The sequence below is a fragment of the Mus pahari genome, chromosome 10 (genome assembly GCF_900095145.1).
Source record: "Mus pahari chromosome 10, PAHARI_EIJ_v1.1, whole genome shotgun sequence".
In the NCBI taxonomy this organism is placed as follows: Eukaryota; Metazoa; Chordata; class Mammalia; order Rodentia; family Muridae; genus Mus; species Mus pahari.
The window spans coordinates 96,106,409-96,125,131 of record NC_034599.1 but is presented as its reverse complement, the minus strand read 5'-3'; the positions used below and the strand labels follow the sequence as shown (position 1 = coordinate 96,125,131).

At 41.9% G+C, this 18,723-nt stretch overlaps 1 protein-coding gene across 2 annotated transcripts in view; it reads right to left on the bottom strand.

Moving 5' to 3' along the window:
* Positions 1-18,723, bottom strand: part of Ryk (receptor like tyrosine kinase) — a 73,886-nt gene that overhangs the window by 6,473 nt on the left and 48,690 nt on the right. Inside the window, exons 8-13 of one of the 2 annotated variants that reach the window (XM_021206154.2) lie at positions 15,835-15,960; positions 13,475-13,561; positions 10,769-10,838; positions 5,024-5,156; positions 3,755-3,864; positions 3,474-3,633 (exon numbers count right to left, since the gene is read on the bottom strand). In XM_021206154.2, coding sequence (XP_021061813.1) covers positions 3,474-3,633; positions 3,755-3,864; positions 5,024-5,156; positions 10,769-10,838; positions 13,475-13,561; positions 15,835-15,960 — 686 coding nt within the window. Of the gene's footprint in view, positions 1-3,473; positions 3,634-3,754; positions 3,865-5,023; positions 5,157-10,768; positions 10,839-13,474; positions 13,562-15,834; positions 15,970-18,723 lie in introns of both variants that reach the window. The other variant, XM_021206153.2, reaches the window with a different exon arrangement.

Here is an 18,723-nt window from a genome sequence, read left to right as displayed (position 1 = left end):
GGGAGAGGGAGAGGGAGAGGGAGAGGGAGAGGGAGAGGGAGAGGGAGAGGGGCAGCTCACCTCCATCCAAAGAGAGCAAACAAAGTCAACATGTGTTCATGGAGTTGTTAGCATTTTTAACCCCAATGTTAGAATGTAACAATATTCTTTAAGAATTTAAAACAATATTCAATGCCCCAATTTAAAGGCAGAATTTTAAACTAACAGGCTATCATAGTCACAGGAAAAGACCTAACTATTTCTTTTAGTTCCAAGTATTCAGGGCAAAAGATAACTTATAGGAAGTATCTATGCACATGAAATGAGTCTAGAAGAATTTAAGAGAAAAATCTGATCATTTTTAGGAATTAGCCACATTAAATTTAAATTTAATTTAAGGGATATTCTTACAATGATTTGCTAAGCCCAAGTCAAAAGAACTTGGAGGCCATCCAGGGACTGCCCCACTTGAGGAGACATCCCATACACAACCACCAAATGCAGACTCTTTTGCATATGCCAGAAAGATTTTGCTGACAGGACCCTGATATAGCTCTCTCTTGTGAGACTATGNCANTGCCTGGCAAATACAGAAGTGAATGCTCACAATCATCTATTGGATGGAACACAGGGCCCCTAATGAAGGAGCTAGAGAAAGTACCCAAGGAGTAAAGGGGTCAGCAACCATATAGGATGAACAACAATATGAACTAACCAGTACCCCCCAGAACTGTGTCTCTAGTTGCATATGTAGCAGAGGATGGCCTAGTCGGCCATCAATGGGAGGATAGGACCTTGATATTGCGAAGATCATATGCCCCAGTACAGGGGAACGCCAGGGCCAGGAAGCGGGAGTGGGTGGGTTGGGAAGCAGAGCAGGAGAAGGGTATAGAAGGCTTGGGGGATAGCATTTGAAATGTAAATGAAGAAAATATCTAATAAAAATGCCTTAAATTAAGAAAAAAAAAAGAACTTGGAATAAGACAAAACATATGTCTGTAATCCTAGCACTTAGAAGGCTGAGGCGAGATTTCATGCTCAAGACCACCATGGGCTGTAATGAGTGAGAACTTCGTTGAACTGGGAGTTGGTATTCTAAGTTTAGAGAATTCTGTTAAGATGTCCAGTACTGGACTTACAGTGATTAAAACAAAATGAAGCAGGGCCATTTGAGGAGTCATATGGAAACCTACAACAGAGATTTCTTAAAATACATCCACATATGAAAGAAATCTAAATGGAGTCACCAAATAATGGAGGAGAGAGTCCTCCAACTAGACATCTCTCCACCAAGTGACACTTCTGGTGACAGGACTTAGGGCCTACTTCATGAGGCAGAACCCATGTCTGACTCTGCTTGGGTGGCCAAGGACCTAGCTTAAATAGACCACAGACCTAAAAGAAAACCAAGTACTATTGTTATGTAAAAGGGATTTAGCAATAAAATGTTGTTGTAATATTTAATCTCAAATCAGGGTTTCTACCCCACCTTTGAACATTCAGTTCCCAGATAAAATACACGAAACTTTTATTATCACAACAAGACTTAATCAGCACTAGAGCTGGGCAGATATCTATCCTGTATACTACTAGAATCTATTTCCCCATTAATAACCCTCAGTTATCATTTGCCATGCTCCATCTGGGCTACCCGTAACTTCATGGCCAGCGCCCATGGTCATGTTTTTAGGACCGACTCACCTAATTCATGGCACCTTCCTTCTCCCCTCCTCCTTTTCTCAACCCCAAGCCTGGGAAGCCTGAGCCCTGCCTATCTCTGTTCTGCCCAGCTATAGGCTGTAGACATCTTTATTCACCAATCAGGGATAACTTGGGGACAAGGTCACAGTGTTGTCAGTCAGTTCTCTGTGTAGATTCTCTAGTCCTTGAGGTCCACCAGGCCTTGGGAGCTGGTATTTAGCATTACAACACATAGTGTACTGGCTAGTTTTGTGTCAACTTGACACAAGCTGGAGTTATCACAGAGAAAGGAGCTTCAGTTGGGGAAATGCCTCCTTGAGATCCAGCTGTAAGGCATTTTCTCAATTAGTGATCAAGCGGGGAAGGACCCCTTGTGGGTGGGACCATCTCTGGGCTGGTAGTCTTGGGTTCTATAAGAAAGCAAGCTGAGCAAGCCAGTGGAGGCAAGTCAGTAAGTAACATCCCTCCATGGCCTCTGCATCAGCTCCTGCTTCCTGACCTGCTTGAGTTCCAGTCCTGACATCCTTTGGTGATGAACAGCAATGTGGAAATGTAAGCTGAATAAACCCTTTCCTCCCCAACATGCTTCTCAGTCATGATGTTTGTGCAGGAATAGAAACCCTGACTAAGACACATAGCAAAACACCAAACCTCAACAATACTCCCCTTTTTAGTCCAATAAAAGGCTCTTTTTCCTCTCAGATATAAATTGAAAATAATTATAACAATTATGAAAACTATAAGGCATTATATACATTTATAATGTGTAATCCATTTATATCTGAGCATTGAGCAATTTGTTTTAGAACCAGCAAAATTAATACACCGGGGGGAAGCGTGTGCACTAATCAATGTAAGTAACTAGCAAGACTGGTGTCAGTAACCCACTACTAAAAGGGAAATGTGTAAAGCATACAAACCGAATTGGAAAGGCAGCTCTGAATAATAAAATAAGTCAGAAGCCCAAACACAACAAACCCAGTTCTTTGATGCTGAAACATGAGATCAAATCCCAATTATTTTACAAGTAATGTAGTATTATCAAATGATGATTTAGGGACCTTAAAAGGACCAACTTTTTATCTAATTTCTGAATACACAGCTACAGTGTCCAACAGTCAAGAGATAAAAACAAAACAAACAAAACCACATTACTTTTCCATTCTCTCTTGAGCTACAGTCACTATGTACCCTAGGTGAGTCTGGAACTCACGACTCCCTGAACTGCCTTCCCAGGCTGGGATGATAGGCCTGCGCCTCCAAGTCTGGGCTGATTATGATCTAGACTAGAATAAAAAGTCAAGTAGCAGGATAGAACCTTACAACAGACGAGTAGATGCGGCTTCTGGAAGCACATCACTGAGCAGGAGGGCTCAACTCTGTGCTCTGGAAGAGGAGAACTACGCTGACACCTAACGGGAACAGTGTCGGGACTGCAGATGAGAGAGGCTGCAGACTGAGAAGAGACCATGCTCAGAAAGCAACCATTCTGGCTTTAGTAGCCACTTGGGTCATCCTGAGACTTGTGCAAGGGAGATGATGAGCGGCTGTCAGCTCCCTAAACCTCAGCGCCCCTCCGTGGGAATGGTGCTGCCTCAGCTGCAGTGAGCAGGGAGAACAGGATCTGGGCCAGTTGCTTTGCTTTAAGTGGGCCAAGGGGGAGCTAAGTACACAGGCTCTCTGGATGAAAACTTCAAGGAATAGCCCCAAGACTTTTAAAAGAACAAAACGCTGACTGTAGTGGAACAGGAAGCTTTTCTCTACATGCTGTTGACCTGGGCTCCAGTACTTACCACGTCGCTAGCACTAGAGAACTCATTATTAACCAGACTTTCCAGAGCCATCCATCTCACTGGCCTGTTCTCGTTGTCCCCTAGGCAGTGGTAGTCCATAGGGAACAAGTCTCTGGAAAGGGCATTGTCTGTGATTTTTACTTGAAGAGTGTCGTCGATGCTGAAGAGAGAGACATGAACATAGAAGGTATCAGGGTCTTTAGATGCAGCATCACCACAAACAGTCGAGTGCCCCGTGACTCCCAGACAGAAGGCAAGCCCGGGGAGCAGCTGACACCTACACACAGTTCCTAGCAGCCAGGTCTTTATGGATCACTTCTCTCCTCGCCAGGTAGCTCATCCCGCAGGCAATCTGAATAGCCATATGGACCAGATCTTGTTGGGAAATTGCCTGTTGTGACAGAGGAAAAGAAATGACACAGTCTGCAGATACTGCAAAACTAGCTTGCGATCTGATTACCTGAGTCTACAGTCCCACCCCAAAACACTCCCTTGCACCTACTTACTGAGATTTTGAAAACCTATTTCTCAACCAAGATGTGCTCTGGAAGCATGGTATACTGCTCATCCATTACAAAAGCTCCTGTTCTGTAGCAGGATTTACCATCTATGTGACCTTATCCATGACACTCATCTTTTTCATTTATCTCTCTAGTGACTGGCTCTTCTTCTGCAGTAGTAGGTTTATCAGATTATCACCACCATCACCACCATCTCCACCCTGGGGTGGGGGCAGCATTCTACCAAAACAAGTCTCTCTGCTGACACGCTCCTTGAGATGCACGCTGGCACTGTAGGCTGGGCAGGAAAGTTCCTCCCCTGGTGACACCCACGGACCACAGCCTTTAACTACATGGTTCGAACCAGAGCTTTAGTCTTTTAGCTTAAACGACGTACCACATACATTAAGAGTTAAATACTGAATGCAGATCTGAGTTTGTTTTTCTTATTAACTACAATAAGTATGCTATTATAAGTCTTAAAATCAATTTAATAAGAACAGAAAATATAGCAGACAGCAAAGCGCCCAGCAGACTCTCTTATCACTACTACAGCATGCTTGTCTGGAATCTGATGGAAGGTTCACAGTAAGCACATGGGTAGTGACGAGAAAGAAACTCTTAAATGGTGGCATCTCACAGTCAGGCACATTAAGGATATTCCTGACTATCTCCCACAATCCTGACCTCCAACCTTCAGTGCTGTTGGCACCATATGGTCAGACCGCTCTGCTATGATTTCTGTTCCAAAAGGGAAATCCTAGACCGTCTTCAGAAGTTACCCCAGAAGGGACTTTGAGATGCTGTCATAGGGCATGAGAAGTGAATATGAATGAAGGTGTGGCGAACAATGAGAAACAGCATGGGCTAAGAGTGCTCCACTGGGGAACCACAGGCCATCTTCATGGTCCTCTAAATTGACAGCTTATAAATATCTCCTGGTTCATTCTGAGGTCTTTTTTTTTTAATCTTTAGACACTATGTGTGTGGTTATTAATATCTACTTGCAAAAGCATGAGAAATTATTCATATTTAGGGAAATTTTCTCACCTGTGGATTATTTGCTTCTACTAATTTGCACTGCCGAAGAAATAATTTAAGATTCCCCCAATTCATGTACGGCAATACCACCATGGGCTTTTCTCCTTCTTCTATGCACACATGAGTAATAGGAAGGAGGTTTCTAGAAAATAACAAGAGATTTGAAAAAATGCAAGTGGAATCTAAAACCTTATTGGTTTATCTTAAATTAAAAGTAATAAAGATAATTGAAAGCTAAACGAAATCCCAAACACACTTAAAAAGATTATCATTAAAACATTTATTTATAAATGTTCTACTTCTTAAACCAGATGCAAACAGTCCAGATGTTCTACTTATTAAACCAGATGTAAAAGTATGAGCTTTCTTGGTAGAATAAAAATTCCTACACAAAATGAATCCCTTTGTACTAGATTTGCTGAAGGCCATGTTAAATCCCCACCCTAAAGGACAGGCACAGACAGCTGAGGGCGGATTGGCCAGGAACTCATCATAATGCTGTCCCACTGATTTTACCATCATGCTAGAAAGCAAAAAGGCCGAATCCCGGCTGTGAATAAAAACAAGACCATCAAAAGTCTCTTAACAGGTTGAAACTGTCCCAAAGTAAAATGTTTACAGTAGAATTTGGAACCTGATTTTTGAAAACAAGATTCACTATCTGAGTGATTTTGTGTGTGTGTGTATGTGTGTGTGTGTGTGTGTGTGTGTGTATGTGCATGCTTGTGAGAGTGGATATGGGAGTGCATGGGGGCCCTGCTCCCCTCCCCAACTTGGCCTTAGTTTTCAAACTTGTAACATGTGGATTTCACCAGTCACAAACAATTCTTATGTACACAATAAACAAGAATGCACTGAACAATCTTGTCTACTTTACTTCTCAGGGTGCTTGCACACACACACACACACACACACACACACACACACACACACATGCCCCATCCTGCTGTGTAATGACACTCCAGCTGATATATGAAAATAACTCATTTTCCCCAAGGTTGTAAGTAATTACCTCTTCTCTATTAAGCCAGAAATAACAGACTCAATTTACATACTCGGTGCCACCTGTGTTTTTACATTTAATGCATTTTTGAAACACACACATAACAATACCCTAAAAGCACTATTTATTAGTTCTTTATGGCTTCATAAAGAATGAATACATGGGGGCTAGAGAGGTGGCTTGGGGGTTAAGAGCTGGCTGCTCTTCTAAAAGACCCAAGTTCAAATCCTAGCACCCACATGGCAGTTTACAACGGTCTTTAGTTCCAGTTCTACAGAATCTGACATGCTCACACAGACATACTTGGAGGCATAACACCAATGTCAAAAAAATGAGTCAATAGGATATCAACAGTGAAAAGTTGCACATACTACAAATGCCCAAGAATGACAAAATAACACCTTACAATTGAACGATCAAAAAATAAAAAGAGTTCAAAGAAACTGAGACACGACCCACACGTTCACAGGACAACCACAAACACAGAGGCGAAACTGCAGAAATGTACCAAGAGGAGAGGTCTCTGGCTTGTGAGACTACAGTAAGTTTCTGCTTGGCCTTTATGTCCTAAGAGTGTCCCCACTGTAAGAAGCACCAGTCTCTAAGAGGCACTGGACGGACACATCAAGGACTTCTGCTTGCATTACAGCTGAAGAGTGGCAGCCACTCCAGGGAGGAAGGTTAGGAACCTACGGACAAAGATCAAGTATAAAGAGAAGACAATTCAGGGGTCATCGGATTCCACGCCCCTCTGCTTTCCCCTGAGTTGCTGGACATTTCCCTCCCAGGAGAAAGGAGAAAGCAGGAAGGACTGCTTTCCAGAAGTACACAGACACACACAGACAGACAGACACACACACAGACACAGACACACTCCAACTCAAGCCTCACCTAGAGGATCAGCCAGGGCTAACCCTGGCTTCAGGATAAGCAGGTAAGCCGGCCACTTCCTTAACCCTAAAGGATTATCTCTGTCCCTTTCTTCCATGTCTGAAATTGTTTACAGAATTAATGGCATTTGTCCAGATACAACAAATAAGATAAATAAAACCAAAATGTTTATTCTTGTGGTTAAGTGGTTAAGAACACTGGCTGCTCTTGCAGAGGGACCAGGTTTGATTCCCAGAACACATATGGTGGCTCACAATTGACTCTAAGTCCAGTCTCAGGACCCAATGCCTCATCTGCCCCCCTCAGGCCCTGCATAATGTGGTGCACAGACATACACATACATGCAAAACACCCATATACATAAAATAAAAACCAAAATGGGAAAAACTCTGGATACAGTAATAAGCTTTATGAAAATGTTTCCAAGAATAAGCGACTGTTCTTCACTGCCCATTTTATGAAGGAAAGGAGGACAAACAGAAAGGTCTGAGATATCTAAGAATGGACAGATGGAGGTAAAGGAGAGGTGAGAAGGCAGAGGCGAGGCGGGGCTGCAGGGTTTCGGGGCTGGGCCTAATTGCCTCCTGTGCTGAGCATGCTTACAACCCTAAAGCCACATGTTATGCATTAACAAGTGCCATCACTGGGCATCCTTGGCCAATGGGGACTTCAAAACATAAAAAAAATGGCTTCCGGGTTTTCAGACATGAAGTAATTAAAGTTTTAATTTATGCAAGCATTTAGTTATGATAAAACTCTTACAAGTTCCAGTAGAGAAACCAAAACTAACAAAAAATAGCATTTCAAGATGCTTTCAAACGTGTCAGTGATTCTTAACCCGTCATCACAGAATGTTAAAACACAAAGCAAACCTTCCGAATCACAGACTACAACCAATGAAAAGGTGACATCTGAAAACAGGTGGCACTTCTTGCTGAGTGCACTGAGCCTGCACAATAAACTCTATGGTACTGATCTTAAGATTACTCTTGGGCTGGAGAGATGGCTCAGCGGTTAGGAGCACTGACTGCTCTTCCAGAGGTCCTGAGTTCAAGTCCCAGCGACCACATGGTGGCTCACAATCATTTGTAATAGGATCTGATGCCCTCTTCTGGTGTGTCTGAAGACAGCGACAGTGTACTTACATATAATAAATAAATAAATCTTTTAACAAAAACAGATTACTCTTTTTTTTGTTTTGTTTCGATTCTATGCCTACCTGAGTTCTAAGTACAAACTGGCAGTTATTGAATGAAATCAAAGCGAGCAAGCGCACAGCCATGAGTATTCGGTTAACAAGGACGAGTGGCCAGATGAAGGACGACAGGGAATAGAGCATACTAGCAGCTTTACTGCCACAACTAGAGATCTTAATGTCACTTCACAGCCGAAATGACATGAACTCTGACCAACTCACTTAGGCAAACTTCACCTCTCATTCTGTGGTGTCTGTGGGGTGACTGGGACTGCTAGCCCATCCTGGCTAGGGCTAGGGCAGATCTAAAGCTCCTCCTTGGGAAAACTCTGTGGCTTTGTCTGCATTACCTCCTGCCACGTGCTTCTGTCCTGCCGGGTACAGGCTTCACTGGGTCAGGGGACTGGCCAGGAGCAGAAGCTCAGCCAGAAGGTGCTCCCTCTAGAGTCTGTATCAACGTCAAGCACTCACTCATAACCCTGTTAAAACAGATCTAAAAGCCCCAGACACATTTCTGGCTTTTAACAAATATAACTTTGTTTCTTTCTTCCTTCCCTCTCTTTTTCTTTCTTCCTTTCCTTTCCTTTCCTTTCCTTTCCCTCCCTCCCTCCCTCCCTCCCTCCCTCCCTCCCTCCCTTCCTTCCTTAAAGCAAATATAGCCTAGGGGGGTGCTGTCTATTTCCCAACAAGTTGAGGACTTCTACTCCTGGGGCTGAATCTGGCCAATTGGAGGCAACATTCTTGAGTTACATTATTCAACTCTTCCAAGAATACCCTCACTGTTCCTCAATATTGCGTTCAACATTTTCTCAAAAGCCTCGTTTTTTCAATGAAGTTTTAGAAAATGAATATTTACTTTTATATTAGACAGTATCTACATTAAATAATGAACCTAATGCAACCTCTATCTTGGGATCTGAGACTAAAAAAAGCTTTTTAACTCCCTCCTCTAAACAAAGTGCTTTCTCCCCCTGCTTCTAAGACTTAGAGACTTGAATGTCACCTTCATCTGAGCTGATCAGAAGCCAAGAATTACGCTGTGTTTAATCTCAGTCCAAACAGCTGTCTTCTCCTCTTGGCTTATTTTCTTTACATTACCACAATGCCAAATATCTGTCTCATTTTCATTACCACCAAACTCATTTTCATGTGGCTGTCATCTTTTTAGGCCATCAAAAACCAAAGTAAAAACAAATGAAAAGAAGAAATTTCTGTGTATTCATACTTTTATCAGAGCTCAGTAACTGCCCAAGTCCAAATGGAAGCCGATGGTGCCCTCTGCACACATCGCACGTCCTTCCCAGAAGTCCACAGACCCTTCTAACACGCAGTCAGGGTTCCCTTTTCAGATATGTGAAACTCCCAGTAGTCATACAAACTAAGCAGAGTCTACACAGTGCTTGTGTGTGGTGTATATACAGGTAGAAATATGTAAGTATGTACATGTCTGAGCATGTGCATAGAGGTCAGAGGTCATCATCGTGTGCCTTCCTTAGCTGCTATCCACTTTGGTCTCTGTCTGGCCTGGAACACACTGGTTCAGCTAGGCTGACCAATGAGCTCCAGATATCTACTTGTCTGCACCCCTATAGCTTTGGGTTGTAGACATGACCACCTCCTAGACCTCTCTCTCTATGATGCTTCAAACAAACCAACAAACAAACCCAGACTGCCAGCTCAGCTTGGTGGAAAGTGCCTTTAATCCCAGCACGCGATGCTGAGACACTGGAGTCTAAATAGTGAGTTCCAGAAAAGCCCAGGCTATACAGAAACTATGTCGACAAACACGCAAAAACTTTGCCTTGATACTGATGCTGCTGTCCCCAATCATTCCTGGTCTTGAAGAAGTTGTTATAAGTTCTTCCTATAGGTACATTTTGTGAAATCATACTATGATTTTAAGAGCATACATAAGAGATAAATTAAATAAAATGTGGTACAGTCATTCAGTAAACCACTAAATGGCCTTTTAAAATGGGGACAGAGATTTACAGTTATCAACATGGAAACCTAGAAACAGGGTTTTTTTTTTTTATTGTTACATAAAGGAATTAATTTTATTAAAGATAAAAACATTGTCCTTTTTAAAGTATACTGAAAACACACTCAAGTGTTGAGAAACCTAATTTATTATAAAATATCTCTACAGACAAATACATAGATGGCTATTTCTAGATACAAGATCTCAAGTAGTCACACACACACACACACACACACACACACACACGGGCATGCATACACATGCATGAGTGCACGCTCAACAATACATGGCAGACCATTAACCTCAATGTATCTAAGGATGGTTGATTATTTTTGGCCTTGGTGTTCCATAGATGTAAATTTTCATAGCAATTATCTTTAATGTATGCATCACTTTGTCATATTTGTTAAAGGGAGACAGGTACATAATACGTACAGACTCTTAGAAAATTTAGTTGTGCACATTTATTATTTACATAGCTTACACCCTGTTCTCTACCATCTTCGTCCTTTGCTGTTTGCAAATTGTTTTCAATGAGCACGCATTTACCTTTATATCCAGAAGGAAAACAAATCAAGAATTTCCAAAAGAATTCAATTCTGAACAAGACATAACAATCTTAAAAAGTAAGTAAGTGTGCAGAGTCACACTGTGCTTGGTGCTGAAGCCCAGCCTCGCTCTCACCTGTGGTGCAGACCTCGAAGCTTGCAGCTCTCGGTGAGCATCATCGTCACCTGAACTTCCGAAGCTTGGTCTATGTATTCAAAACAAAAACAAAAAACAAAAAACCACGGCCGTGATTAACACTGTACGTGTTACACTAACATCTCGTTATCATTGTAAGTTACAAGCAGCCTCCAGCCCCAGGGCAGCACACAGACCCTGGCTGGAGATGTCAGCTTTCACAGAAACTCCAGAGCAGATGACAGAATCTGGTGAGGTTCCATAGGTTCATTACATTTTAAAAACAAAATTACTTGAAAAATCAAAACTACCTGGGGACCATGTTGTTCCCTGCCAGTGGGAAGAACCATATCACACTCTTTCTGTGGACTCCTGGGGATGAGATAACTTAGATTTTACACTTTTCTGCACTGTTACAAAGTCTTAGTATGTAGCCTAGGGTGGCCTCCAACTTCTGATCCTCCTGCCTCCGCCTCCTAAGCACAGTGTACTGTGCCTGGCTCCATTTTATTTCTAGTCTCTAAATTCATGGGTTTTGATCCAGGTAACATATCTGACTTCAGTCTTTAGAAACTGACACTGGATATCTATTAGATATTAAACTTTAAACAACAACAACAACAACAAAAGCTCTAATTTTCCCCATTTTAAAAAAAAAAAAAATCTGCATTCTCTAAAACAAAACCCCAAAACCCAAAACGTATTCTTTGTAGAACTACTATCTGTGCAGCATGCATTAAGATGAAATAAAGCTCACAAGCCTGTAAGGGAAATTTGACAGCAGTACACAACATCAACGAGAATCAATACTCTAAAAGATAAACGTGGAGCAACTCAGTCATGTGGCCTATGCAAACAAGCACCGGTGCATGTCCCCAGCATGTCCCCAGCTCCACATAAGCCATGGCTGGGTGCTAAGGACTCACTGTGTTCGTTCTTGTCTCCCTCCAGTTAGGGAGAACATAGGAAGGGGTGGCCACAGCTCCAGCACAGAAGGAAGGCTTATCACAGAGCTGCAGGGTCTGTGCAGTGCTTTCTTATCACTATTATTTCCTTTCAACACTAACTCAGGATTGAATTCAGGACTCAGTATGATGCATAGAGTATTTATAAATCCTAAAGTACTGCCATTAAAATAAAATATTTCCTTAAGAAAAATAAGAAAACAAAAAGCAGTTCCTTTACAATACTGGTGGCTCAAACCTTATATTATAAACAGTAAAATGTAAAAAGAGACATGTAAATTATCCTTCAAAATTAGTCAGAAAGCCCACTATCGTCTAACAAAATATTAAATGATTTAGGAGCTAAAGGGAGTTGGTAAACAAACACAAAACGAAGTAGCAAGTTGAACCATTTGTTTAGCAAGGGTAAGGAATGTGGAGGGTTTTAAGGATTTGCAGAAGCTTTAAATGGGCAATTTACAGGCAGTAAATTCTAGATGTTTTAGTTATGACTAGTAAAACCTAAAGTTTTAGAAATAATATACATAAGCCTTCCATCCTTCCCACCTACTCCTTTAAGTAAATTTAGAAACAGGTATTGTAAATCTCAAAAAAATTTTACATCTTCTACTCAAAAATAATTTCCTCTCAATCTCTGCAAAGTGCTTAATTTCTTTCTCAGAAATGAGCACTTCTTAGAGTGGAAAGATGGACTAGTCTGTAAGGCACTTGCCTTCCCAGCGCGAGGAACCTATCTGATGGTCATGAAAAAGAGCCAGGCACGCCCGCCGGCACGTGCTCACAGCCCTCAGACTGCGGAGGCAGACCCAGGCGGACCTCTGGAGCTCACTGAGCAGTCTGCCTAGCCTAACTGGAAAGCCCTAGGTCCCAGAGAGAGACATGTCTCAAAGATCAAGGTGGATTTGGGGAGAGATAGCTCAGTGGTTAGGAGTACTGGCTGCTTTTCCAGAGAACTTGGGGTCAAATCCCAGCACCTACACGGTGGCTGACAACCGTCTGTTCCAGAGGATCTAACACCCCCCCAGGATCCAAGGGCACCCAGATGGTACAAATACACACATGCAGGCAAAACATTCCTATACATAAAATAAAATAAAGATCATTTAAAAAGAAAACAACAAGGTGGATAACACTCGATTAGAGAAACCTAAGGCTGGCTCCTGGGATCTCTGCATGTATGCATGTATACACACATGTACATGAACACCTGCTTACCCACAGGGGTGAGGGTAGAGGGTGGCAGTCAGGGTAAGGGTTGAAGAAACAGGCATTTCTTAGGGCACTACACAACGTGTAAGAGATAAAGTGGGGGAGAGAACGAAAGATAAACAATGTTTACCTATGAAAAGGTACTGTGGATCCGAGCACAGTTCATTATCTTCTTTATAAATGTGTTGAAAAGAAAACTAATGACAATGTTTTCTTACATATTGTTAAGGATGGTATAAGGGAGTTTTAACAGGGAAAAAACTCAGACACAGACAGGTTAAGCGCATGTAATTATGCAACTTAACTATTGTTGGAATCATTTCTAATATACGTTTAGTAAGTCAGAAAACTATTTTCTATACCTGGTAAGAAAAACATAATTTTCAAAAATTAGCCTGTGAGTCACACTAATATAGACTAATTCCAAAGGTCTGGCACACACTGAGACAGGGGACAGAGTTTTGCTAGTTTGAGTGATTGACAAAAAACAAAAACAAACAAACAATTATGAAAACAGCATGTAAACCCCTACCTTTAACTGTTTTTACAAATGTTTGCTTCTCTTTATTTGGATCTTTTTCATCTACTAAAATTCCATGGAAAATACGCCCAAAAGTACCTAAAAGGAAAAAGAACAGTCAATGAGGCCATATGATAATCTTCACAGTATCACAAAGCTTTCTAGGAATGTGGCTAAGCTGACAGGTATAGCTAGCTGCTGTTAACTCTCCCTCCGAGTAAACCGGACCAAAGCTGTTAAGAGCAATTCAAGCCCACAAAGCAGGTTGCTTTGAGAAATCCTATAGCTAGACTAAGTGTCTGAGACTATTTTCCTTATTTTCTCTAAATAAACTAGTAACATGGCCGATCAGGCGTGCTGTCACAGTTACAGGTGCCAGCGGGGGCATCTGAGTCTCTGGTAGTTGTCTCAAAGCAACGACGGAGGGAGAGAACGGCCTCTCTCTGCGATGCGGACTTCAATGATGAAAGAGTGAGGAACTCTAACCCTGGTTCAGAGACCTAACTCTCAGGTCACTGTGGGCCAAGTGTGCTCCTAAGGAGCTCTTACAGCAGAGAAATCATGACATTCCTGAGGGGGCAAAGCAGTGTAAAACAGAAATGCATCCATACAGATTTATTAGTAATTTCCTGATTGCTAAAAATACTTTTAATTTTTAAAAAGCTTTCTAATGAGATGATCCTCAAAAAAAAAAATTACTGACATGCTATTCTTTCACACAAGACCATTTTTTACTTTCTTTTCATAATTTAAAAGAAATGCCTTAAAGAGTTTAGCTCTGCTGTGGACACTACACAGACCTTGGCTTTAATATCTCATGTGTGTGCTATCTCGTGCTCGTGTGGAAGGTCTCACTGAGTCACAGAGTCTGAGTGACATGGGTGCTGCAGGCAGAAGGGTTTGGAGAATCTTTGCCTGGAGCTGTCCAAACACCTCTGAGTCTCTGTACTGTCAAATGAGCTCCTCCCTTCCACCCCTGCCTAACAGGACAGACCTGGTCCGTCCTTCCACCCCTGCCCAGCAGGACAGACCTGGTCCGTCCTTCCACCCCTGCTTCTGTCTCCTTTTCCCCATACCTAGTCCCCTTTACATATTCCAAACACAAACTTTAAAGGCAAAAGTAATTGTGGGCAAACCCCACACTGAAGCTCGTGTGCACACAGATCACCTTGCCACAGGTCAGGGTGCATAACAGTTTATCACCTTGTACCTTATCTGGATATCTAGCTATCTCTTTTAATTCCATCAATCCGACAGATGAAAAGCGGCGGTGACCACTCTTTGATTTGTACCTAGTCAGATCTCCAGTGAACCTCACCACTTTTCAAAATACATTTTGAAAATGATTTTCAAAATGTAGCAAGTCATATTTTCTTTTCTGAAAGCTAAAGTTCTCAAAAAACAAAACAACAACAAAAAAAAAGCAAACAAACAAAAAACTATTATGGCTCCAAAAAACATCAAGGAAAACACGGTTCCAAATTTCCTCAAAGTAGGAGCATCCTGTTTGGAAACAGAGGAAATTGGAAGCATAACCATTAACTCTGTAGAAAATGCTGTCTGGTCTGGTTTCTCTCCTCAGACTGCAGATGATCTATCTAGTTATCTGAGTTAGGAAACAGATGACAGCAGAAGCAGTGTTCCTACTCAGAAGAACAGACAAAAATAAAGAGTGCGTCAACTGAGCACCACTCGCTCAGAAGGCATCTTAGGTCCTCACTTAGCTGAGGCTAGCTTCCAGGAGGCCCAGAAAACAGAACGGTTCATGCGGACCAAACACATTCCAGAACGAATTGCAGCGAGGAAACAAGCAACTGCCATCTAAGCGTGTGTGATGCAGTATTTCATTGTTAATTTCTGTCCTCCGATTTCACCATCTCCTTAATCAAGACCTAAAACTCAAAGCAGAGAGCAAGGGCCTGCAAGATGGGGTGGAAAGAGCCCTGGACATGTCAAATACAAACTCTGAGAAGTCTTCCACATGTACCGTTTCATGTCGCCTCTCAGCTTGTCTCAGAGTGATCAAGACTAACTTGGTGTGAATTCTACAGAAATTCTGAGATACTGTGTGATTTCTCTAAGGTCACTCAGGCTACAAACACTGAGCCTAACCTCAATGCCCATCCATACACCTGATCATCCACAAACCATGAGAGAATAAACTAATTCAATACTGTAAATACAGGTGCTGGGTACTGATCACTTGAAGTAAGGATAAAATATACTTATAGGTAACAAATATTTGTCTGTTTTCTCACACTTCAAAATCAAGATGTTCATCAAAGCTGCTAGGGCACACTGTGTAAAGTCTAAAGAAGTGGAAAATGAAAACAATTTTTTAACAAAACTGAAAATGTAGAGAGCATAAATACCTTCTTGGAGTACATCTTTCAGTGTTATCCTTTCCCTGGATATGGCGATATCCTTCACCTTGGCTTTGGCTTCCAGAAGAGTGACACTTCGCAAGTCGTTCTTCTCTATCCGCAAGGTAGGATAACCTGAGGAGCCAACAAAGCCAGACCAAGCAATATAAATACCCTACTGCGGCCCTGGGCTCACCTAGGCACTCCAGCCTGAGGACTTAAGTCGTAGCAAAGAATAATGAAGCAAACAACTATACACACAGGTCAGAGATGCTGCTGCTGAAGGCACATAAGATGTTAAGGAAAGGGGTTGGAGAGATGGCTCGGCAGTTAAGAGCACTGTTTACTCATCCAGAGGACCCAGGTTCAAATCCCACATGGCAGCTTACAGCTGTCTATAACTCCAGGTCCAGGGACCCAACACCCTCACAACAGACATATAGTCAAAACATCGGTGTGACTAAAATAAAAATAAATTTTTAAAAAAATTAAGGAAAAACAGTGTCATCTATGACACTACTACCTCCAAATGTTAAAACAATTAATACTAAAAATAGTATTATCATTTGGAATGCCTTTGAGACAAATGACACAAGGTTTGAATTATAGACTCTAATCCCTCTCTTACTTAGTTTTCACTCCCAAATGATTTTTCAATAAAACACGTGACAAAAGATCTTTTCAAATATGAAGAAGTTTGAAAAGCATCACTTCTGATAAATTACATCTTCACTTTGACCACTCTCGTTAGCACTCCCAAAGCCCAGTATTTAAATTTGTCTTTTGCCTCCACCCTTTTTTTTTCCTTTTCCTTTTTGAGACAAGTCTCACTAGGCAGCCCATGCTAGCTCAGAACCCATGATCTGCCTCAGTTTCCCAAATATTGGGATTATAGGTATGATCCACTATAACCCATCCCTTTTTTGTTATTCCTATTTTTTTTTTGTTTGTTTGTTTGTTTGAGGCGAGGTCTCACTATGTATCCCTGGTTGGCCTGGAACTCACTATGTAGAGCTGGCTGGCCTGGAACTCACTATGTATCCCTGGCTGGCCCGGAACTCACTATGTATCCCTGGCTGGCCTGGAACTCACTATGTAGCCCTGGCTGGCCTGGAACTCACTGTGTAGAGCTGGCTGGCCTGGAACTCACTATATAGCCCTGGCTGGCCTGGAACTCACTATATAGCCCTGGCTGGCCTGGAACTCACTGTGTAGAGCTGGCTGGCCTGCAACTCACTATGTATCCCTGGCTGGCCTTAGATTCAGAGAGCTATTTGCCTCTGTTTCCTGAGTGCTAGGATTACAGGTATGTACCACCATGCCTAGCCTTCCTTTTTTAGTCATAAGACAACTGTATTTATATTGAGTTTTTTAGACAATTTGTTGGGGGGGGGGGAAGAAAGCTCAGTGTTTGAGAGCACTTGATATTCTTAGAGAGACCCAGGCTGGATTCCCAGCACCCACGACAGCTTACAACTGCTGTGAAGGCTGGTCCCAGGGGACCCGATGCCCTCTTCTGACCTCTGCAGGGACTTCATGCACATGGTCACATGCACACACAGGCAAAGCGCTCATACATGTAAAAGTTAAAGTTTTCCAGTGTTTTGCTCTTAGCGTCTACTGATAAATGAATTACCTGTTTCTTTGTGATAACATCCACAATGAAAAACAAAAAATAAGTAAATTTCACATTAAGAACAAATTTTTAATATGTAAATTATTTTCATTGGTATTTTTAAAAGTTTTTCCAGCATATATAGTCTCTTTTATAAGGCCATATCCACAAGTAAGGACAGCCCTAATGTCAACATTAAAAGCGACATTAGAAGGTTTGCCTTTTCTGAGCAGAAATGACCTTCTTATCTACCACAGCATTTTCACGAAGGGTTTGTCGTCCTTCTTTCTTGAGAGTGACCAAAGGTGCTGCTCCAATTTCTCTGAGGTTTCTTGTTGCCCCTTCTTCCCTGCCACGGTCAATGACGCAGAATTACCCTTGCTCCTGGCGTGTCCTTCACCTTCTTTCTCTGTCTCTTTATTACAGGACAGCTCCAAGCCCTAGCCCTGATTAAATCCAGGCTACTTATTTGGGATTGGAACTTCATATCCTCAGGTATAAAATATCTGAGTGTTGCACTTTTTGTTCTGCTAAGTTTATCTATCAGTGGATCCAGGGAAGGAACTGACTGGCTAATGATAAAGCCTCCATATCCTTTGAGCTTAGGGCTTTCATCAATGATGATCTTTCCTAACTAAACAAAGTATTTTATTAAATGTCCTTGTCTAATTATATCATTCCTTTCATATTCATTAGCTGGGAGCCTTCTGTAAAGAAATGCTTGTTCTAAGCAACCAGCGCTAGCTCGTTACCCTGCAATATAATTCATTCAGCCAGCTGTCAGATACTAAGATATTGATGGAGCCCCAGTTAATAATTATGCTGAGCAATTATAAGCATTATACATTTATGGATTATTACACGTATTTTGTTCCAAATCACTGCAGTCATTATTCTCTTGTATGCGCAGTGGCTCCAACCTTGGTAAGTGGGATATGTTGCTCAATCATGTGTCTCAGATTTGTCTTGTTCATTTCCTGACCCAGACCTGGAATCTGCTCTTTCTCCTAACACGTTTGACTCTTTTTGTTGGAAACAGTTTAGAAAAACCACTGAGAGTGTGGTGGTTTGAATATGAATGGCCTCCATAGGCTCATAATTAAACAGTCTCCAGGCACTGTTTGTAAAAATTAGAAGGATTAGGAGGTGTGGCCTTGTTGGAGGAATGTGTCACTGGGAAATATGGGGGGTGGCTTTATGGTTTCAAAAGCCCATGCCAAGCCTAGGCGTGTTCTCTCTCTCTCTCTCTCTCTCTCTCTCTCTCTCTCTCTCTCTCTCTCTCT